Source organism: Myotis daubentonii, chromosome 3 (assembly GCF_963259705.1).
Source record: "Myotis daubentonii chromosome 3, mMyoDau2.1, whole genome shotgun sequence".
Taxonomy (NCBI): Eukaryota; Metazoa; Chordata; class Mammalia; order Chiroptera; family Vespertilionidae; genus Myotis; species Myotis daubentonii.
Genome location: NC_081842.1, coordinates 7510120 through 7533409, shown reverse-complemented (window position 1 = coordinate 7533409; position 23290 = coordinate 7510120). Strand labels below are relative to the sequence as shown.

The 23290-nt window shown below is 43.7% G+C and overlaps 1 protein-coding gene and 1 pseudogene across 5 annotated transcripts; one reads left to right on the top strand and one right to left on the bottom strand.

The window, feature by feature from the left end:
• Positions 1-51: 51 nt before the first annotated feature.
• NDUFV3 (NADH:ubiquinone oxidoreductase subunit V3) lies at positions 52-11942 on the bottom strand. Of its 5 annotated transcripts, none has more exons than XM_059686561.1 (4): positions 11785-11942; positions 9943-10063; positions 2449-3540; positions 52-314 (listed from the first exon to the last, which is right to left on the bottom strand). In XM_059686561.1, exons 1-4 carry the CDS (start codon positions 11830-11832, stop codon positions 127-129), a joined length of 1449 nt encoding a protein of 482 aa, XP_059542544.1. In that variant the 5' UTR covers positions 11833-11942; the 3' UTR covers positions 52-126. The 5 variants fall into 5 exon arrangements, with proteins under 5 accessions (XP_059542544.1, XP_059542545.1, XP_059542547.1 ...); XM_059686562.1 differs by having other exon boundaries at positions 52-302; XM_059686563.1 differs by lacking the exon at positions 52-314 and adding an exon at positions 1156-1550.
• On the top strand, positions 4998-7521 carry LOC132231825 (large ribosomal subunit protein uL18-like; annotated as a pseudogene).
• Positions 11943-23290: the final 11348 nt, after the last annotated feature.

Sequence of the window (23290 nt, the reverse complement as noted above, 5' to 3'; positions counted from 1 at the left end):
CACCATTCACTGTGAAGGCATAAAAGGGAAACCAGTGACACGCGCCAGGCCTTATGACTCGAGCAGACTTTATTTTGCAGGTAAGAATGCAGCGGACAACATAAGGGTGATCATTAAACTGAGCTCTCAGTGGCGAGGTGACTCTCGGCCAGAAGAGGGCTGAGGCAACCTCCGATTCGAGAGGTCCAGGTTCACGTCTAAGAAGGTGTACACGTTGTAGTCATGATGCTGGAGGTTCTTGTAGGTGGTGTTGTCGAACGGCTCGACAGGAGCGGCGGCTGGTGCGGCGGCTGGTGCGGCAGCTGGTGCAGGCTCTGTGGGGGAAACATGCAGTGAGCACATCGGACAAGGAAAGGAGCTTCGTTAGAACCCTAACTGCTATGAAGTGTCTAATTAAAGCCCATGAGAGAAACAGTACCTTCAAAACCAAAATGAAGAGATTAGCTGAAAATCTATTCTACAACATATAGCCTTAACAACGTGTGAAATGGAATAGTTATTATAATGTGTCTTAACATCTTACTTTTTGTACTTCTAGACCCTGAACTTGTCAGAACTTTGAAAATGCCTAGAACAATTATGGAGGTGGGACTTTCAGGTGACATAAAGATTCAGGGGGAAAAATGAGATCTACTAGAAATAAACAGAAACAAACATTTACAGAAGAAAATTTTCAAAAGCAGTGACTAAGTCTCTTCTAAGTCTCTGAATACAAGAAAATTAAACAAACTCAAACTGTTTTAATAACAACACAGTTAAGGGGTACTGGAAATGGGATGTGTAGTGTTTTTTTAAAAAGTTGTTGATATATTTTAGATTCATATACTAAAATTACTTAGTTTTGTTTCCTTAAGTGGAAAAAAGGTAAAACCCGTACACTAGACATTTGGTAATCTTAAAACTAAGCGTGTGGTTGAAGCGAAAGAAATATCGCTCGCCAGCAAGGTGGAATGCAAGACAGAATGACGGCAGGATCAAGCTTGCGTGGGATGTCGGCTAAGGTCGGGGTTAAGTTCTCACTGGAGCTCTCTGGGCTGCCCAAAAAGCTGAAATACATTTTCCCACTATGTGAATTCATACCAAAAGCTTTGGTTTTCTTTTTTCTTTTTTTAATTGTATTAAGTAAAAATGATGTCTTATTTAAAGAGCTGACACCTTTCCAATCTCCACGAGTCGAGTATCTTCGATGTGGTGTAGGGGCATCTTCAAAGTGAAGGTAAACAGGGATATAGAAAACTTATCAAAAACCGATCCCCTTGGAAAGCACGGAGCCGGGTGGACTTAGTGACATTCAGCCCACTGCACAGACACAACCTCTGTGCTCCTGGATGGCATCACTCAACTCCAAAGGGCAAAGAGAATATTGGAAAATTCACACATCCATGGAAAGTTAGGAGCAAAGTTTTTTCAAAAAGATGTGCAATCTGAAAACCCCAAATTCTGCTTTCCTCCTGAAGGTTTCGGTATTCCTCATGACAACACAATGGCTGAAACAGGAGCGTTAGGCAATGCAGTTCTTGAGGTCCTGAGCAGTCTGGTAAGCGCTGGCACTTTGCATATTAATGACAAAAGGAGAAAAAGGAGGGAAGGAAACACATAAATTCTGTCAACATAACGCAACCAATAACAATGACCAGGTAACATAAATCAGGAAGTGTATGCTCTTTAAAATTAAAAAGAGCGGACAGGAAGGAGCTGGGTTAGTAATGCATTTTAAAGGTGTCTTGAAGAGCACAGACCCTAAAATTGGAGACCTCCTTTACTGTTTTGCCATGACCTACCTAATGCACACTATATTTTATGAGGTTCAATGTATAAGTAAATGGTAACATAAGAATAAACAGTTTCCCTTTAAAAATCTGTGGTAGCAAAAAGCCCTTCATAAAAATTCATTACAGAGAAGGAAAGCAGCCCACTGTTTTTTCAGTAAAGCAGAAAAGGAAAAGTCCAGTGAAAAGATTCATGCAGTCCATGGCAGCCTGTGAGTCACTTATTTCTGTGGGTTTCCCCTCAGGCATAAGGATGCTAAAAGTTATCGCCTGTTAGCTTACATGAAGACCATCAGACCAAGTGTATCTATCGCCCTTCACATTAAACAGGACTCCCCTTTACACTCAGTGGGCTGCTCTGCAAGTTCATGCAGTGGAACTGGCACACCCTCCAAAGTTAAGGGTGATGAGTTACATTGCCAGTGTTCAAAATTACACTGGCTAAAGGACAGTCAAGAGTGTCAAGGGCCTACTCTTTCCTTGTAAAAGAATCATAAAATGTTTTAGTGATTTTGTTTATAAGGTATTTTTCATAATTCATAGACTCCTCTGCTTATCTGAGAGTTATAGGCAATATTTCTCCTATAGAATCTGATTAATTACAGTTTGTCTTATCTCCTAGTTCCTCACTCTAACCACCCCCGAAGGACAAGGAGAGTTCTCAACAATCAAGGTGTACCCTGTGTGTCCTGCTGGTCTCCCACTTGGGTTGCTGAGTCCTCCATGATTTCACCCTTTGCCTCACGCTTTAGTATTGTTGTCTTTTCATGGAAAACGCCTTTATTAGGAACAGGAACTGGCTTCAAATTTTTCATTGGTACCCGATCTTCCAAAATCTCTTTGTTAGCCTGTGAGAGTCTTTCTATCACCTGCTTCCCCAAATTTTCTTTTTTGAATGGGAACAAAGGCACCTCCCCATCAGGCTCTGGGACTTGTTTTTCTAAGTTTCTTCCTCTGGGCTCAGGAGGAGTTGCTTGCAGCCGTCTTCCTGCAGTGGTTTCTTCTGTCAATCGAGTGGGCACTGGGCCACCAGTCGGTTGTGTAGATGACCCTGATTTTGTATGGTCAGATGAGATTTTTTTACCTTCAAATGGCTTTTGGCTTTCATCTATTTTATTCGAGCTAACCATTTTCTGCAGTTTTTTTTCCTGTACATTTTGCTTCATACCCTCTTCACCTACTTGTGACTTGGGCACTGTGGGTTTTGCTTCATCTTTCCTGTCCTTTAATGGCATAACGGAGGTCCCTTTCTTTGCCGGATGGGGCTTTTCTGGCAAGGGGAGGTCCAGTTGCGGCTGTGGTGACCAGGTTTTCTCTTTTGCTGATGTTGAAATTTTGGAGGCTCTATTTTCAAAGGAAGGGGAGGCCTCTGATTTTGAAACCCTTCCTTTGCCTTTGCTCACCAGTTGAGAATCAACTTCTGAGCCATCTCTCTCCTCGTCAGACTCTGAATCAGAGGAGCTGGATGAAGATGATGATGAAGAGGAACTGTCCGTCACTCTCTTGCTCTTCTGAAGAGCTTCTGCATCGGAGCCCTGTTTTCTGAATGAAGATGGAACTTTTTCAGGAAACTCTACCAAAGTCTTTCTTGACAAAACCTTTGCGACCCCGGCATCTGTGAACAGCATGCTGTCACCAGGGTTAGGGCTGGCTACTGTCCCACCTTGATTCACAACTGACGAGTAAGAACTGGGTGAAGTTAAGTTTTTAGACAATTCAGCTGCTGTTGGGGTGGTTAGTAGCTTGCCCCTCTCTTTTGGGTCCACTACATCTAGGAAATGGCATAAAGAGGATTATTTTTAATAATTAGTAAAACAATCTAAATTCATCAATGTCACAGACATTTCATCATATATCAACTTGTCATTTATAACATCTTCAACGTAATAATCCTAAGAAACGTTTCAGGGGAACCCATTCTTAAGTGAAAGCCAAACCACATGAGAGAACAGTAAGAAATGTAGGTGCTTTTTTCTTTGTAAATGGAAATTTTAAAAATGGGGATTTTTAAAAACAGAAATAAACGTTTTCATTTTTCACAAGAGAGTTTCTTTGGTAATTATTTTTAAACTATTTCATCCAAATTTAAGATGGTTAAGCTATAATATACCTCGGATACAGGCTCGATCTCCAGTTATGTGCGGGAGGCAACCAATCTAAGTGTCTCTCTCACATCGATGTTTCTCTCTCTCTCTCTCTCCCCTTCCTTTCCACTCTCTCTGAAAATCAATAGAAAAATATCCTCTGGTGAGGGTTAACAAAACAAACAAGCAAACACACCACCACACACACACATACACACAAAAGAGTGGGGGGCTCAGAGGGAGGGTATAAAGTAGTTCAAATGAAATTGCCCTAAGAGGAAGAGAAGTCCTTCAAAATCATAAGCCACTTGGAGATTTCTTCAGCTAAGGAAAGCAAAAGTATTATAAGACCACAAAAGTCTAAAATAATTTAACATCATATATATCATTGGAAGCAACAGGTTTACTGCAAAAAATCTAGTAAGTGCTAAGATAAAAGCCTTACATTTTGTCAGGGCAATTATGAAAAATAATGAAATTAAACAGTACATTGATTAGAGCTAATTTCAGTTTTCTCAGGGGGTAAATCTTTTGTAACTATACAGATTAAAAGAAAAATATAGGACATGTTTTTATAAATTAACTTTTCAAATCTAAAGTAAAAACTTAAGAAATATTACAAATGAGCAAACTCTAAGTCCAAAATCTTTATTTTCAAGTCTGGAAGTCAATTTTATACTAAAAAGGTATCAATCTTGCCCTGACTGGTTTGGCTCAGTGGATAGAGCGTCGGCCTGTGGACTGAAGGGTCCCAGGTTCGATTCTGGTCAAGGGCATGTACCTTGGTTGCGGGCACATTCCCAGTAGGGGGTGTGCAGGAGGCAGCTGATCGATGTTTCGCTGTCATCGATGTTTCTAACTCTCTATCCCTCTCCCTTCCTCTCTGTAAAAAATCAATAAAATATATTAAAAAAATAAATAAAAAGGTATCAATCTTACATCTCTAAAGTGAAAAAAAAACAAAAACGGTATTCCTAGCTTTTCTATATTACCAGTATCTAAAAGGTTTTTAATTGTCTTCTGAGCTCAGAGACATATATAATAGAATGATAGAAAATAATGAAAGAAAACTGAGAAATAATAAAAAGTCAGAAATGGGGCAGAGGTTAGTGGGCAGTGTAGAAGGATCTGACGGAACTAGAGCATGGGTGACTGGTTAGAGCCGTCACCTCCACTTCCAGCACTACCTCCTTCACGCCACGTCTAATTCTGTGGCCAGGTGCCAGCGCAGAATCTGCATCCTGACCGCCCAGAGCAGGTGGTGATGCAGTTAACTCTCACGGAGCTCCAGGATCATGCCAAATATAAAAAATGAGGCAAAGAAGTGGCTACACCAGGGGTGGGCAAACTTTCTGACTCGAGGGCCACAATGGGTTCTTAAACTGGACCGGAGGGCCGGAACAAAAGCATGGATGGAGTGTTTGTGTGAACTAATATAAATTCAAAGTAAACATCATTACATAAAAGGGTACGGTCTTTTTTTTTTTTTTTTTTAGTTTTATTCATTTCAAACGGGCCAGACCGGGCCATAGTTTGCCCACGGCTGTTCTACACACTTGAACTCTCCCTTTCTCCCTGTCTCTCTAAACCACACAGTTCAGAAATGCCTAAAGGCAATGAACAGGATATGCTGGCCTCCAAGAGCATGCTCACCTGTGTCTTTAATCCACTTCTACACTGAGCAAAAATGAGGAAAAAAAGAAAACCCTGAACAATCCAATTAGAAAATGGGCAGAGGACCTAAACAGATACTACTCCAAAGAGGACATACAGATGGCCAATAGTCATATAAAAAGATGCTCAACATCACTAATCACCAGGTAAATGCAAATCAAAACTATGAGATACTACCTCACACCTGTCAGAACTGCTATTATCAAAAGGGAACAAATGCCGTGGCCGGGTTGGTTGGAGCGTTGTCCCGGACACCAAATAGGTTGAGGGTTCAATTCCTGGTCAGGGCATGTACCTAGGTTTTGAGTTCAATCCCTGGTTGGGGAGCTCCTGGAACACAGCAGTGTCACGTAGAGGAACAATGGCTCTCACTTTGAATGTAAGGATGACTTTACCTGTGTTTTCATGAAATCTCTGTTTGTCTACAGAGGGGTGGAGAACCTTTTTGCTGCCAAGGGCCATTTGGTTATTTATAACATCATTTGTGGGCCACACAGAATTATCAACTTAACAATGAGCCTGCTATATTTGGTCAAACATTTAATTAACTCACCTCTAATGCTTTGGCAGGGCCAGACTAAATGATTTCCAAGGCCTTACATACCCCACCTGGTCTAGAAGCTGGATGCCGATAGGTCTGACAATGTTTTAGTTTGGTAGTGACTTTCCTTGAAAGACAAATGTGATAAACACCCACCACGGGCAGGGGTTTAATCTGGCAGTGAGCCATCTGTGGGCGATAAGCAGTCTGTCTCATGCTTACCAATCATGGATGCTTTGGGGAAACACTGACACCTGCACACATCTATTTAGAAGCATTACTTCTTTGCCTTCACATGGGGATTACTATTGTTTAGATTCTGGGATGCACTGACCCCACTAAGGCAGGAAGGGTCGGAGGCTCAGGGGCCCGCAGGGCAAAAGCTACGAGCCCAAGGCCAACTCCCAGCTCAGGGTTCCCTTCTCATAACTGCACCCCAAACGGTCACAGGAGAAGCACCTCATTCCCTCACATACAGAAGCATATTTATAAAAAGGGAATCTTTGGCTCTGCCATGATATTTTAAAATCCATTAACCCAATTTCATAAGCCTATAAAGCAGGATTGTAGATATAAAATTTCAGAGCCACAAACGTGAATCTCTCTTCTGCAAAACAGGGTTTGTTAAAATTGTAAGGCCTACTTCAAGTGAAATTTAGAGGGTGATGGGACGGAAAAACTGATTACAATGCCCATAAATGCTTGGCAGTCCAGGATAAAAATAAGCACAACACACCCCAAAGCAGGGTGATAATAGTGTAACTAACAAAGATATAATTTGCCAGATTGCTTATGCCCGTACAGAAGGAGACAGAATAGTTTTTGCAGTTTACACTCATGAACTCCCAGAGCATGGTGTGAAGGTTGGCCTGACAACCGGCTACAGTATATTATACTGGCCTGCAGGCTTTTCAATAGAGTTGGTATGGACAAGATCTATGAAGGCCAAGTGGAGGTGGCTACAGGTGAATAGAATGTGGAAAGCATTGCTGGTCAACCTGGTGCCTTCACCTGCTATTTGGATGCAGGGCTTGTCAGAATTACTACCGGCAATAAAGTTTTTGGGGCCCTAAAGGGAGCTATGGATGGAGGCTTGTCTATCCCTCACAATACCAAATGATTCCCTGGTTATGATTCAGAAAGCAAGGGACTCAATGTGGAAGCACATCATAGGTCAGAACGTGGCATATTATATGTGCTGCCTGATGGAAGAAGCTAAAGATCCTTACAAAAGACAATTCTCTCAGTTCATAAAGAACAATGTAACTCAAGACACAAAGGAGATGTATAAGAAATCTCGTGCGGCTATACGAGAGAATCCTGCCTATGAGAAGAGGCCTAAGAAAGACGACTTCCCAAATGTCTCTAGACATTTCAAAATGTCTAGAAAAAAGATTTGGTAGCTCAGAAGGCAAACTTCCTCAGAGCTCAGGAACGGGCTGCTGAGAGCTAATGAACCAAACCACAGTTTTCTATGCATATTTTCAGATAAAGACAATAATAAACTTACTGACCAACCAGAAAAAACACACAAAAACCCAGAAAGAAAAAGATAAACTTCTCCAAGGCCAAGGGTAATTTTAGTAATGAAACTCAACAAGTCATTCATCAGTAAACAATGAAAGAATGTCAGAAACATGCCCGGCACCATACAGAATTTAACTGACATTCTTATAAACATGTTTTAAGTGTGATAATGGTATTATGGTTATGTCTACACAAAAATAAACAAATAAAAGTCCTTATAGCCCTGACTGGTTTGGCTCAGTGGACACAGCGTCAGCCTGTGGACTGAAGGGTTCCAGGTTCGATTCCGGCCAAGGGCATGTACCTTGGTTGCCGGCACATCCCCAGTGGGTGGTGTGCAGGAGGCAGCTAAGCGATGTCTCTCTCTCTCATCGGTGTTTCTAACTCTCTATCTCTCTCCCTTCCTCTCTGTAAAAAAAACCAATAAAGTATTTTTTAAAGAAAGTCCTTATATATAAGATCATTATTTTAAAACGTTTGGATTAAAAAAAGAGAACACGATCTAAAAATGAAACAGGTAGAGGACAGAATTAAATAATGTTCCTGTCAAAATCAGGCCTCCAGTGTACAGGAGCCGAAGACACCACCAGAAAGGTGTGTCTTCTTAGTTGAGATCGATGGCATGTGAAAGGCAGTTGGCAGGTTGGCACTCTCAACAGAGGGCCAGTCTCTTATAACTGACTCATGTTTTTGTGTGCAGACCAAGGAGGGACCTAACAAAAGAATCTAAACACTTTTAAACTGAGAAAATGGTATTATCATGAAAATAAAGACAAACCGAAATTATCATTTTAAACTCCACACACATATTAAATATATGCCAAAAAAACTAATAAATGAAATAGAAACAGACTCATAGAGAACAGGCTGACAGCTATCAGAGGGGAGGAGGGTTCCCGGGCTGGGTGAAGGGATTAAACAACAAGAACAAAAAGCCTCACAGACCACAGTACGGTGATTCTCAGAGGGAAAGTGGGGGAGGGGGAGGTAGAAAAGGGTATAGGGCAGGGGTGGGCAAACTTTTTGACTCGAGGGCCACAATGGGTTCTTAAACTGGACCGGAGGGCCGGAACAAAAGCATGGATGGAGTGTTTGTGTGAACTAATATAAATTCAAAGTAAACATCATTACATAAAAGGGTACGGTCTTTTTTTTTTTTTTTTTTAGTTTTATTCATTTCAAAGGGCCGGATCCGGCCCGCGGGCCGTAGTTTGCCCATGGCTGGTATAGGGGATATAAATGGGGAAGGAGACTTGACTTGGGGTGGTGAAAACACAGTAACAGATGATGTATTATAGAATTGTACACCCAAAACCTATATAATTATTATGTCAGGAAAGTCACCTCATTAACCAATGTCACCTCAATAATAAAAAAGAAAACAAAAGATTTGCCAAGAGATTATAGATACCATATATATGTATTTTTAAGAGTTCACTAAAGTTTCATCAGTTAAGACCAAATGCAATGAATATGGATTATAACCAATTAACAATGAGTGTGGGGAATCTATATATATATATCTCTCTATATAAAAGGCTAATATGCAAATTGTCCCCTCAGGAGTTTGTGGAAGGAAGGGCCCAGCCGCCTGGCAGCCAGTAGCTGGGCAAGGAAGGCCCTGATCAGCCCTGATCTTCGTCCAGGCCTAGGGACCTGACCCGTGCATGAATTTCGTGCACCAGGCCTCTAGTAGAACATAAAATTCCCAGAAGTATTTAAAACATACTGTTCCATTTCCTCTTTTCCTTCAATGAGGATCTGCTCAATTGGCATTTAGGGGAAAAGTAAAAACTGGTGCTCAAAGTCAAAACGACTGCAGAAAGAGCTGGAAACAAAGCAGACATCACACTCCATCAAAGTGAGTCATATAATTAAAAATGGTGCCTGCTCTTAACTCCCTTCAGTCACAAAATGTTGATGCCTGCAGTCCTGGACTGTGGCTGAGCAAAGTGTGGGAGACGACAGATGAGTCTCAAAACATTGAGAAAAGTCACAATCAGGGAAAGAAAAGTAAAGTGGGGTTTATGGCTGCCTCATGCGATATGGGGTCTGCATTAGGGCACCTGAGTACCCAGAGCCTTTATACTCTGCATCCCGTTGCCACACATCATTTAGCAAATACAGATAGAACCAGTTCAGGGCTAAATGTTGGGTAAAAGACTGTTACCTTACTGATGTGTTTGGTCTAAAACCTGTTACAGATCTTACGTCTGATTATAAAGTGAACGCTGCTGGAAATGAACAATCATAAATTATGTATAGCCAGTAAAACTCTTTTTTATTCCTGGAAAGCTGACTGATTTATATGCATTCTTTTCCCCCATGACCACCATTAAAATCTTACTTTTTGGTGGACTTTGTTTCTTGGAATTTGGTGGCAGTCCCTTGTCACTCTTTCCTGATTCTGCAGAGAGAGAAGCTGTAGACGCAAGTCCTCGAAACACTTGCCCTTCTAGAAGCAGAGTCTGACAAAAGAATTAAAAAATAAGGTTAATTTTAGGAATCTGAAGAACAAACAAAATTGACACAGACTCCGACACAGAGAGTCGACTGGTACTTGCCAGAGGGAAGTAGGGTTGGGGGACTGAGCGAAAAAAGCGAAGGGACTGAGAAGTTCAAGTTGGTAGTTACAAAATAGTCAAGGGAATATAAAGTACAGCACAGGGAACATAGTCAATGATATTGCAATAACTATGGTGCCAGGTGGGTACTGAAAATATCAGGGGAACGCTTTGTAAAGTATATGACTGCCTAACCGCTATGCTGTATACCTGAAACCAATACAAAATAATATTGAAAGTAAACTGTAAAGTAAAAATTAAGAAAAAATTTAAAGACTATTTAGCATTATACCAACTTGTACTTCTCAGTCCCTTCAATAATCTTCAATTATTACTACATATGAAGATTATGTATTGTTACTACTACATATAAATGCTTTGCTTTGCACTCACACGGCATATTCATGATTATAAAACACAAAAAAGCTGCAAAAAGAGAAAAACACCTGAGTTCAAGAACACGCACTATTGCTGGTTTGGTTCAGTGGATAGAGCGTTGGCCTGCGGACGGAAGGGTCCTGGGTTCGATTCCAGTCAAGGGCAGGTGCCCAGGTTGCGGGCTGGGACGTGCAGGAGGCAGCCAATCAATGATTCTCTCTCATCATTGATGTTTCTAGCTCTCTCTCCCTCTCCCTTCCTCTCTGACATCAATAAAAATATATATTTTTTAAAAAAAAGAACACACACTATTAGCATTTGGGTACTTCTCCAACCAGACTTTTTCCTGTGCCTCCTTTTTTGTAGTCTCCAATTATCTATTAACCTGCAAAATGCTCTGATTCTCTTTGTAAAATGTTTTCCTACACTGATAAAATAATTTAGGATAACATTTGAAGTAGTCACTTAAAAATGATGTAGATGAATAATTGCTTCAACGTTGTTTACAATATATCATAAGTGGCAAGCACTTTACAAACTGTCAATTTACTCGGCATGTATTTGCTACTACATGCTGGGCCCTGTTTTAGACGCTCCACACAGAACAGAGGTGTCTGTGGGGCGCATCTGAAGGAGAAACTTTTTTTTGTTTATAACTTTACCCACGTGGGCATATGAAAGCAGAAAAACTCATTCGCAACTAGATATATCAAGGAGCAAATAGTAGACTCTTGGACAACAGATTTCCCATCTGCACTTTAAGTGATTTTGCAATGAATAGTTATTGCTTCTGTAACAAGAGCCTTTTCACATTTTCAATATAGTGAAGTGGCCTTAGTTTTCACATATGGAGAAGGAAAGCCCTTCTTTCGTCCTTTCTTTTCACAGACGAGGTCCTGTAAGCTGGCTTCTTACAAACTGCGAAGTTACCAGGTCGACTAGATACCCAGAGGTTCCCTAAGCAAAGACGCGGTCCGGAACGGTCTCGGCAGAGCCCGGCGGCGCACGCCCCCTGGGAGCCCCGCACCACGGAGGCTCCCCAGGGAGTTGGGGTCCAGCGGGAGCCCGGCCGGTGTCGGGGGTCCATTCGCCGGCCCCCACCCCCGGCTGCTGCCCGGGCCAGGCGCTCTCTCCTCCGCCGGGAAGCGGGTCAGCGTCTCCCCATGACGGTCAGAGGTGGCCGCTAGGGCCGCGCTCCTCGCCCCGGCCCTACTTGGGCTCCCAGGCACCGCCCGGCTCCCTTTTACCTTCAGCGCACCGGCTCGCCCTTGCCGCAGCAGAACGAAGGCCGCCATCGCGGTGACTCGGAGGCCGGCCGCCAAGAGCAGGTCGCAGCCGGACTGACGCGACCGCTGCGCGCGCACCCGCACCTGAAAGCCCGCCCCCTTGAACCTAGGGCACCAATCCCAGGCAGGGACGGGAGGGGAAGCCGCCGCTGCGCGCGCACCATTGAGTAAATGCTCCCTGGGCACCAATTACAAGAGGGGCCGGGGGCGGGGCGGAGCGGGGCGGAGGCGTGGTCCCGAGCGCGCACCCAGCTGCTCCGGGTTCTCCGCGGGACGCCTGGAGACTTGTTCCCAGTGGATTTGTGGGTCGCGGGGTGGTGTTTCTTCCGGACCCGGGTGATGCAGCGGCCTGGGCGCAGGGACCGCACCGTGGTTATTGCCAGGCACGCCTCCTGTCCTTGTGTGCGGAACGCGGGTCCGAGGGAGTTTTCCTGGCCCTGGCCGACAGTCTTGTAATGTTTGGTGGGCTTGAAGCCCCTCTGCACGTTCAGTGCAAAACGCACCACGTGCCCAGCCTCCCTCCGCGGCCACCCTGCGGCACCGGATCGGACTCCGTCCTCCCATCGGCGTAGTCTAATGTGGTCGCCGGTTTACTGCCCTTTGTACTGCTCTACCTCAGGGCGGACCGTGAGCGCGCTTTTGGCCGTGACAATACTAATACCGGATCCGGGCAGATCAGAAATGCAAGTTTATTTCACCCGAATGTTATATAGCTTTCAATGTAAATTTTCCCCAGAGTTAGACATAATCGTGGAGTAAATGTAGTTAGTAATGGGCTTCCTTCTCTGTTGATCATGTCTCCCCGCCCCCACTCCTTCCATGCCCAGTGTCCTTAATAAAGTATTACATCCAAGTTAGCCATGGCTTATATACATATTTGCTTAATTACAAATCGATTTCTTCTTTACAGCTGGCTACATGTATCCCGTTTGGGTTCCTGTCAAGCTCATCCTGTTCACAGCTGGTCTGCAAAGTACTGTATCACATTTTAATATTTAGAAAGGATAACATTTAGTAATAACATTTAGAACTGCCCGGACCTTGAGACCCTTGTCCTACTAACATCCCCACAGGGAGAAGAAAAAACACACCCACATGCTAACGGAATAATTATCCTTGGCTCAAACCAAACTAACTTTGTGGTCCCAGGGGAAAGCTCGTGCTTGTCTTTGTGAAGTGTGCTTGTTGTACAAGTGATTAAGAAAATTGAAGGTTAAGGAGGTCAAGGTTCGAATCTCGGTCAGGACACATGCCCTAGTTCGATCCCCAGTAGGGGGCGTGCAGGAGGCAGCCGATCAATGATTTGATTTTATCTCATTGATGTTTCTATCTCCCTCTCCCTACCTCTCTGAAATCAATAATATATATACATACATACATCTCTCTCTCTCTCTCTCTCTCTCTCTCTCTCTCTATATATATATATATATATATATATATATACACACATATATATATATAATTGCGCGCTCTCTCTCTCTCTCTCTCTCTATATATATATATAATTGCGCACGCTCTCTCTCTCTATATATATAATTGAAGGTGATTACCCACAGCTGCCACTTGGAGAACCTGGTCTGGATTTGGATAGATCACTTCACCCTCCTTCACAGGATCTGGAGACCCCACAGCAGGCACAATCAGCTAAAGGTAGACATCTGGCTGGTGTCTTAAGACCCAAGAACAAACAAAGTGAAAAGACCTCCCCCAGGGAGATGGGGTATCATCACCAGCCAGAGGGATTTGAGGAGGGGGCAGATATGGATGAGGGGAGCCCTGGGGAAGAAGAGACCTGGTGAGTAGGGAGATGTCATCTTAATGGTTTTCAAAGAAGCAACATAATTATGCATGTGAAGGTAATTATGGCAGTGTGACCAATGCCTAAGCCTGGAGGGCACAGGACCTACTGGGCACCTACTGCACTCAGGTAGAGAAGTTATTACTAGTCTGCACTGCATTTGGCCAAAAGGAATAGAAAACAGCCAAATGCAAGAAACAAATATAAAGTGCTGCACAAAAATCGAAGACGCGGAGGCTAGAAAGGACGTGATTTAATGAGTATTTGTGGAGAGGGGATTATACCATATTTTCCAATCAGCTAAAAAACTAGCCTAGAGTTTGGCTAGTCCAGGGTTGGTTGGTCCTCCAACTGTTAATTCTCTGTCCAAACTCTTTCTGCAGGCACCTATCACCTCTGCCTGGAGCTCTGCCAACTACCAACCCAGCATTTTTAGCTAAAACCTTGTGAAAAGTTGGCACAAGTGGAGCCATTTTAAAATAGAGTCGGGCAGCAATTCCAGAGGTCCCGCCTGCATGTCTTACTCCTTGAACTTTTGAACTTGGCAAAATAACCTTTGGACTGGGCCGGAGCAGCATTGTCTTCCAAACAGTTGTAAAGCTAACAGGAAACATACCCCCTGACTATAGGACTAAAAATAAAGACCTTCTTTAGAATTGGTGAACAGTCACGTGTAGCTAAAGAATAACTTAGCTTATTCACAGCAATACAAATTCCTTCCTTCTGTTCATGTAATTATTTCCCTGCCTTTTCTCACAAAAACCTCTTGCCTTCAGTCCCACTATTGGAACACTACTTAGGTTTCTGCCTCAGTCGGTGCTTCTTGACTAGCTAGCCTTTGTTCCCAAATAAATGCTGCTTGCCTCTCACTTTGGCTTTCTATTTTGAGGTTAACAACCTCAAAAACTTGTATTTGTCTATATTCTGCATTCTTTTTTAAAAAATTGATTTCAGAGAGAGGGAAGAGAGGCAGAGAGGGATAGCAGCATCAATGATAAGAGAGAAACATCGTAGATCAACTGCCTCCTGCATGATCCCTACTGGGGATCGAACCCAAAACCCAGGCATGTGCCTTGACTGGGAGGGGAACCGTGACCTCTTGGTTCCTGGGTCATGCTCAACCACTGAACCACATCGGTCTGGCTGCATTCTTGTCTAATATGTATATTCTTTTTAAGCCCCCAAAAGAATGTATTATGCCACTATCCTATGTAAATTAATACAATTTAATTATGCATTTTATTTTTTTAAATATATTTTATTGATTTTCCACAGAGAAGAAGGGAGAGAGATAGAGAGTTAGAAACATTGATGAGAGAGAAATCAGCTGCCTCCTGCACACCCCCCAGTGAGGATGTGCCCACAACCAAGGTACATGCCCCCGACCGGAATCGAACCCAGGACCCTTGAGTCCGCAGGCCGACGCTCTATCCACTGAGCCAAACCGGTTCGGCAATTATGCATTTTAAATTAAGATTGTTTTTAAAGAGCTTTCATTTAAAATATTGTTTAAGATGACCCTATATATTATGCTTTTCTAAGTTAGATAATTTTCTTTACTTTTATTTTATTTAAGATATTGTTTATGGATTTTAGAGCGAGAGAGGAAGGTGGGGAGGGAGAGAGGAAGAGAGAGAGAGAGAGAGAGACATCAATTTGTTGTTCCGTTTATTTATGTATTCTTTAATTACTTCTTGTATGTGCCCTGCCTCGAGATTGAACCCACAACCTTGGCATATTGTGACAATGTTCTAACAAACTGAGATACCTGACCAGGGCTGATCATTTTGTTTTTAATAAAAGAATAAAAACAAGTAGCTCAGCATACAGGAAACGTAAATTAAAACATTTTTTTGGTCAAGAAAAATTAAGGAAATAAGGGAAATTAAAGTGAAATTAGGGGTACCTAAAACTGTGATTGAAAACACATGTAATGATTTCTCTTCCTGGCAGCACTTTGCCACTAGGTATTGTGAAAAACCTTGGGCTACAGAACATTTGGCAATTCTGGGCAAAATGTTACAGGCATAATTTAAATCACCAGTTCTGCTCACACACCCAGTTCTGTTTTCTGTTGTCTGCTGGTGCTTGTTCATGATCACTGTGCAGTGATGTACTTGAAGTTCATGTCTTTCTGGGCTCCTAACTGTGGGAACTCCTAAGCCTGGTTGAGTGTACATGCCTCCCACGTGGATTTGCTTTTCGCGTACAACAGGCTCTTCTGAGTGATGCCCATCTTGGTCTCATGTGATCATTTTCTCATAGTTTGGAATGTCCTGGGCCATAGGAAGTGTGTCTCCAGGGACAAACAAACAAACAAACAACCACCAGAAGAAAGAAAACACAAGAAGCCCGGCGCACTACCCAGGGAGCATTTGCGGATCTCAGGAGGCCAGTCCCATGGTTTAAATTAAGTGATATCAGGAGAAGGGAAGACAGGACTTGGACCTGTGAACCCTTGGGAGGGGGCTGGAAAGCAGAGGAAGCCCTTGCAGAGCTGCGCCTACCTGACAAGGTAAACCTGGGCAAAGCCACCTGCTAGCAAAAAAGGCCACAGGAAATGCGTCTATCTCAGCCTGGGCACTGGGCAGGGGGAGATGTCTACAGACCTACTCTGTTTTGAATAATTTGGTGTTACACACACGTGCTGTGATCTAGGACATTCCAAGTGATTTGATGACATTAAAATTAAAATTTCTGTTTAGCAAAAGGCACTATAAAAAGTTAAGAAAGACAAACTAGGAAATTATTTAATTCGTAAAGAATTGGTATCCAGAGTACACAAAGACTTTCCTACTCCTTAAGCAAGAAAGATAAGCCACCCACAAGAATAGGATAATGGCTCCCTCTGGAGGGGGGGTGGTGGGGGGTGGATTGGGGTGAGAGCCACATGGAAGGGAAGCTTGGGCTTCAGTTCCTTTAGTAATCTTTATTTCTTCAGGTGTGTTGTAGGTACACGAGTGTTTGTATCTTACTTATATATATATATATTTTTTTATTTTATACTGTTTTTATTTTTTTCTTTTCTTTTTTTTAATATATTTTTATTGATTAAGATATTACATATGTGTCCTTGTCCCCACGTTACCCTCTACCCTCCCCCCCGCTCGTGCCCTCACCCCCCCCCCCCCCCCCCCCCCCGTTGTCCATGTCCATTGGTTAGGCCTATATGCTTGCATATAAGTCCTTTGGTTGATCTTTCCCCCTTACCCCTACCCTCCCCTACCCTCCCTCCAAAGCCCGACAGTCCAATCAATGCCTCTCCGTCTCTGGATCAGTCCTTGTTCATCAGTTTATGTTGTTCATTATATTCCACAAATGAGTGAGATCATGTGGTATTTATCCGCTCTCCAGTTCCATCCATGCTGTGGCAAATGGTAAGAGTTCCTTTTTCTTCTTCCTCTTCTTAAAGAATACCTTTCAGCATTTCATATAATGCTGGTTTGGTGGTGATGAACTCCTTTAGCTTTTTCTTATCCGTGAAGCTCTTTATCTGACCTTCTATTCTGAATGATAGCTTTGCTGGATAAAGTAATCTTGGTTGCAGGTTCTTGCTATTCATCACTTTGAATATTTCTTGCCACTCTCTTCTGGCCTGTTACTTATATATTTTTGACATGTATGATATACTTCATAATGCATTTAAAAATATATTTTTATTGATTTCAGAGAGGAAGGGAGAGGGAGAGAGAGATAGATAGAAACATCAATGATGAGAAAGAATCATTGATTGGCTGCCTCCTGTGTACCCTCCACTAGGGATCGAGCCCACAACCCAGGCATATGCCCTTAAGAGGAATCAAACCCGGGACCCTACAATCCACAGGTTGACGCTCTATCCACTGAGCCAAACCAGCTAGGGCCATAATGCATTTTGATGAATAAAAATTCCTACATATATTTTGGTTTCATTTGGTTCCCCCAAATTATATTAGTTTTAGATGCTCACTTTTTAATGGAAAAAATGTAGGTTCCGATAATACTGCTGAATATTCTACCTTTCTGTACTGAAATGACAAATAGCTTGTCCAGCAAGAACCCGTGTACATGCATCTTGCATCTATAACCCAGCTGTAAGTCATTCTGGATGGAACATCCGGTGGTGGAATAAAACTTGCACCCAGCTTTGAGGATCTACCTTCGTGTGTCTCCCACTTCACCAAGTGGATGCTGCTGGAGACTTCCAACTCTAACGGCCGAGTGTCATTACCAAGTAAGGGCTTCTAGCTGAGTGCTGCCACTGAGATACAACTTAGTTGTTACAACACCATTGTTCTCAAAATGAAAATGCATGTTATTGCCTGGCCAGCATGGCTCAATGGTTGAGTGTTGACCTATGAACCAGGAGGTCATAATTCGATTCCTGATCAGGGCACATGCCTGAGTTGTGAGCTTCGATCCCTAGTGGGGAGTGTGCAGAAGGCAGCCGGTCAGTGAGTCTCTTTCATCATTGATATTTCTATTTCTCTCTCCCTGTCTCTTCCTCTCTGAAATTAATAAAAATATTTTAGAAAAAAAGAAAAGAAAAATGCATGTTATATTAGTTTGCTAGGTCTACCATAACACAGTGCCATAAACTGGGTGGCTTAAGAGAACAGAAATTTATTGCATCACAGTCCTATATCAAGATATCAGGAGGGCCACCACCCTCTGAGACTCTGGGTAGAATTCTTTCTTCCTTGCATCTTCCTTCTCTTGTGAATCTATTGTAGGTTTTTGATGTGTGGTTACTGGAGCTTATATAAAACTTCATCTAGATATAAAAGTCCATTTTACACTGACTACAACTTTGATTTTATACAATAACTTCCCTTTTATTCCCTCCCCTTTATGTTTTTTTTTTTTTCCTGGAAATACACAGACATTTTTAATGGAAGCAAAATGGGGCAACGGCGTCACAGCCAACAGGGATTGAGCTCAGGTGAGGCAGGGCAGGTGCTGTGCCCGGGTCATGGAAGCCACAGCAGCCTGGCAGCACGGGGGGGGGGGGGGGGGGGGCAGACAGGGGACGGGGGGGGGGACGGAGGACGACTGGCCGTGGGGGGCCTGCGAGGAGCCCAGGCTGCCAACTTCATCCCTGGGGAGGAGCGGAGGCTCTGGCCCAGCTGGTTCTGCGAAAACCTCAAGGGTGGGCACCTGGCAGCTCCCAGAGGATCCTCAGCTTAATTACTTAATCACACCCCGCGAGTACTCAATCAACCCCCGAGTATTTAATGATACCACGCCAGTGAGCCTGCGAGCATTTTGCTGTTAATGCTCTCTATTGCCACCTTTTTTTAAAAAAAATTTATTCATAGTGTTCTTAGGCTCCAGAATTTTTCTTTGATTCTTTTTTATGATTTCTATCTTTGTTAAACTACTCATTTTTTAAGAGTTTTCTTCACCTTAAGAAGAAACTGAATAAAAGTAAATGTCCATAAACTACTCATTTTTAAATGTATTGTTTTACTGATTTCATTGAATTGTCCTTTGCTTTCTTACTATTTATTGAGAGTCCTTGAAGCAGCTATTTTGAATTCTTTATCTGGTAACTTGCAGATCTCCATTGTCTTTGAGATAAGTTACTTGAAGATTATTGTGATCCTTTGGTAATCTCCTGTTTCCTGGATTTTTCATGTTCTTTGAAGTCTTGTGTTGCTGTCTTCACATTTGAAGTAGCAATCCACCCCCTCAATCTTTGCCAACTGCCTTTGGGAGAGAAATACCTTCCATTAGCCCAGCTAGGCATTCTGTCTTTCAGACCTTCCGTGGATACACTTGCTTCACGTTTCTTGCTCCCTCTTGTGGTGGAATTCCTAAACTCCACGCCTTTTCTGGATCCTGCAATGGAAAAGGCGGGTGATGGCACTCCCTTTTGTTTTCCAAAGGTGGAGCTACAACTCAAGTTTATTGTCTCTCCTTGGCCCACAGACGTTACCCCCCCCCCCCCCATCCGTGTGTGCTCACCATTCCTTTGCCCAAACTGGCTCTCACCACCACTGGGAACGCACAGGGAGCTGCTCACAGGGTAGGAGTGTGTGTGGGTGAGGTATGTGATGTGCTGGGGTGCCTATGGGCCAGTTGGGGGATCTTCAGTGACTCTAGTGCAGCGGTTCTCAACCTGTGGGTCGCGACCCCCTTAGCGGTCGAACGACCCTTTCACAGGGGTCGCCTAAGACCATCCTGCTTATCAGATATTTACATGATGATTCAAACAGTAGCAACATTACAGTTATGAAGTAGCAACGAGAAATATTTTATGGTTGGGTCACAACATGAGGAACTGTATTTAAAGGGCCAGAAGGTTGAGAACTATTGCCTAGTGGCTCATGGGCAGGCTTCTTGATAAATAGAGTCTGTGATGCATTTAGCAGTGTTGATGTCCCTTTAAGTTCCTCTGAGAATTCTGTCTCCGGCTCTCCCAGTCTCACCATTCGGTACTCTGGTCAGGACAAGAGAGAAATGACTCCTTAGCAGCATCTGGCACAGCTGGGGAAGCTGGGTGCTCACTCAAGTGCTCTCACTCTCCTGCGGGAGAGATCATGGCTGAAAAGGTCTCTCTGGGCCCTAAGCTGGGCTGCCTTGGGGAGGGGTGGTGCTGGCAAAGTCAATCTGCTCCTCTTACTCTCATATTTTTTGCTCTGATGATGTGCTGGAACTCGTCCACTGGAAACCTGGACTCCTACCAAAGCTCTTTCATGGGTGATGGTCTAAGACAGTGTTTTCCAGCGGCTCCCAGATTGTGGCCAGGAGGGGTGGAGGCAGTTCATGGGCCACTGCAGCCGGGACTGAGGTGTGTATGCCTATTATCTGATGCATAGGTGGTGATACTCCTGGTTTCCTTGGCATATGATCCTGCACCCCACAGCTCCCACAAGGGCGCTTTTGCTTGTGGACGTTACATTGTTTTGGTGGTGGTGGTGGGGGGCAGGACATGACGAGGGATCTATCTTATTCAACTGCAATGCTGACATCTCCACAAAGCTTTTTTTTTTTTTTTAAATAAAATATTTTTATTGATGTCAGAGAGGACAGGGGAGGGAGAGATAGAAACATCAATGATGAGAGAGAATCATTGATCAGCTGCCTCCTGCACGCCCCCACGGGGGGTCGAGCCCACAACCTGGGCATGTGCCTTGACAGGGAATGGAACCATGCCCTCCTGGTTATAGGTAGACACTCAACCACTGAGCCACACTAGTCGGGCTCCACAAAGTATTTCATTTTTGAAATATTTTTTTTTATTGATTTCAGAGAGGAAGGGAGAGGGAGAGAGAAACATCAATGACGAGAGAGAATCATTGATGGGCTGCCTCCTGCACACCCAGGCATGTGCCCTTGATCGGAATCGAACCTGGGACCCTCCAGTCCGCAGTCCAACGCTCTATCCACTAAGCCAAACCGGCCAGGGCTCCACGAAGTTTCTACGGGAGTTGTATTGGACAAAGCACACCTGCTGGCTCAAGGGGCTGGGAAGTTTAAAGTGAACAAAGGCCTCTGGGCCCCAACTTGCTCAGGGCAGCCAAAGGTGTAAGAGAGTTGCTCAAAGGGCATGTTTTTCAAAGTGACCGAGAAGGTGCTGGAAAAGGAGGGATATCCTAGAGGGCAGAGGCAAGAGTCAGGATGGGATGTCTCACCTCCTCAAGGAACACTTCCCACTCCTGGGCGCCCTGCAGACAGCTCCCTGCGGGTTTCAGACTTGCCGTAGACAAGAGATTGCTGGGTGTATCCCGGCTTCCCCTTTCCTGTGGTTCTCCTTCCCAGCTCGCTGGGGCAGGTTGGCTGTGTGGGGGACAACTCAGCCTTTTTGGTGGTAGGTCTCTGGATCCAGAGGAGCTAGCTGCACCTGAGGGGCCACATCCAACCTGGTACAGATCCCAAGACCTTGCACTTTGAGCCTGATGTTGGGTTGGATGAGACTTTTGGGGATCTTGGGCGGAGGTAAGTGTTTTCCAGGTGAATAGATATGAATCATTGGGGCTAGAGGATGGACTGTGGTAGATGTGACTCTAAAAATGCCCTCAATGTCCCACCAGTTCCCTTGCTCTGGCCCTTTGTATGTGACGTAGCTGCACCTCTTGTCAGGAGGGGCAGTTTATTTCCCCACCCCTTGGCTCTTAATGCCCTGGTGACTTGTTTTTTTTATGGTCAATAGAATGTGTCAAAAGTGCACTTAGAACAGTGCACTGGTTCTATGCCTGGATCTCATGAGGTTTGTGGGCTTTTTCCTGATTTTGCTTATCATGCACATCATCCCCATTATCCTTCTGGGGGACGAGAGGCCAGATGGAATAGAGATGAGCCATCCCAGGCCATTCAAACCAGCTAGTTCTCTTCCAACGAGGTGGCTGGCCAGAGACACAGTGCAAAGCTCATTCAACACCAGAAGCAGCACCCAGCCAAGTGCAGCCTAGACAGCCAACCCACAGAACCGAGCTAAGTAAATGCTGTTTTAGGTCACAAAATGTTGTGTTTGTCATGCGTTATTATGGCAGTGGATAGCAGATAGAGTTACTAATAGCACAGCTACTTTCTTTGAGAAAATTACTGTTAGGTTTGATCGCACAATTGAATTGATACCCCTCTCCCGGGAGCTGGCTTTTCAGGTCATTTCACTATGGACATTCCCTTTGACCACATTTCACTTGCGGTGACCACTCCGGGTTTACATAAAGAAGTCTCCACCCAGAAAAAAAGCCCGCCAAAAGTCTTTTAAAAGCTGCTGACTCCCATCACTGGCGGCTGATCGAATAAAATAAATTTGTTTGTAATCCCTCACCACTCTGGCCTAGTGTGTTCCTCCTTCGGTGACCTAACACTTACCAAGAGAGATGGTATGAAATCAAATAATTCTCCATTTTTATCAAAGCTGTAAATGATTAATATACCCCCTCATTGTTTTTAACATTTCATAGAAGTGAAAACTTGGTGATAATTTAACTAGCCATATTAAGAAATTAAGAAACAACAACAGACAAATTACACAGAACTGAAATTCAAGTTGTGGGTTTTGGGTAATATGCTAAGATAATTAGATAGTAAAATATCAATGCATCAGAGTAATGATGAAATTTATAGTTTACTTATATATAGGAGTAATGATGATAAAATCCACTTAAACAATACTTTTGCAGGCAAACGTTAATGTCTAATAGCACACAACAAAATAAGTAGTGCCAGAAGAGACATAAAAAACGAAAGATTATGAAAATAAGACTTAGCTTAAAAACATTTCAATTCAGACTTGATTAAAATTAAAAAGCAAGATATGGGTTATCATGGAATTTGATAAGAAAAAGATCTTGAGGCAAAGCAATTTTGTTTGCACAAGTACTGTAAGAATTCAGAGTGTGAGGCAAGTGACTTAGCATCTCAAAAAGATCCAAATGATTGAGTTGTGCTTACATCTGATGGCCAAGCACAGTTCTTTAAGTTTTCTTTTATGCATTGCTCCGTGTCGCGTGGGGGCAGACCTCACGTAGTTTCACGGTGCATGATTAGAATTCAGAGCCGGCCATTCGGTCTGGAGGGAAAGACCAACATTATCGCGTGTGCCGCGTATTCCCCCGGACGCATCTGGTCAGCGACACACCCCGAGTCGCCAAGAGACAGGAATCCGGTTTGGAGGATGGAGAGAGAGCGAGAGCACACCTTCTACGCATGCCCGGGTGGGCGCTGTCCCCGGGGCCC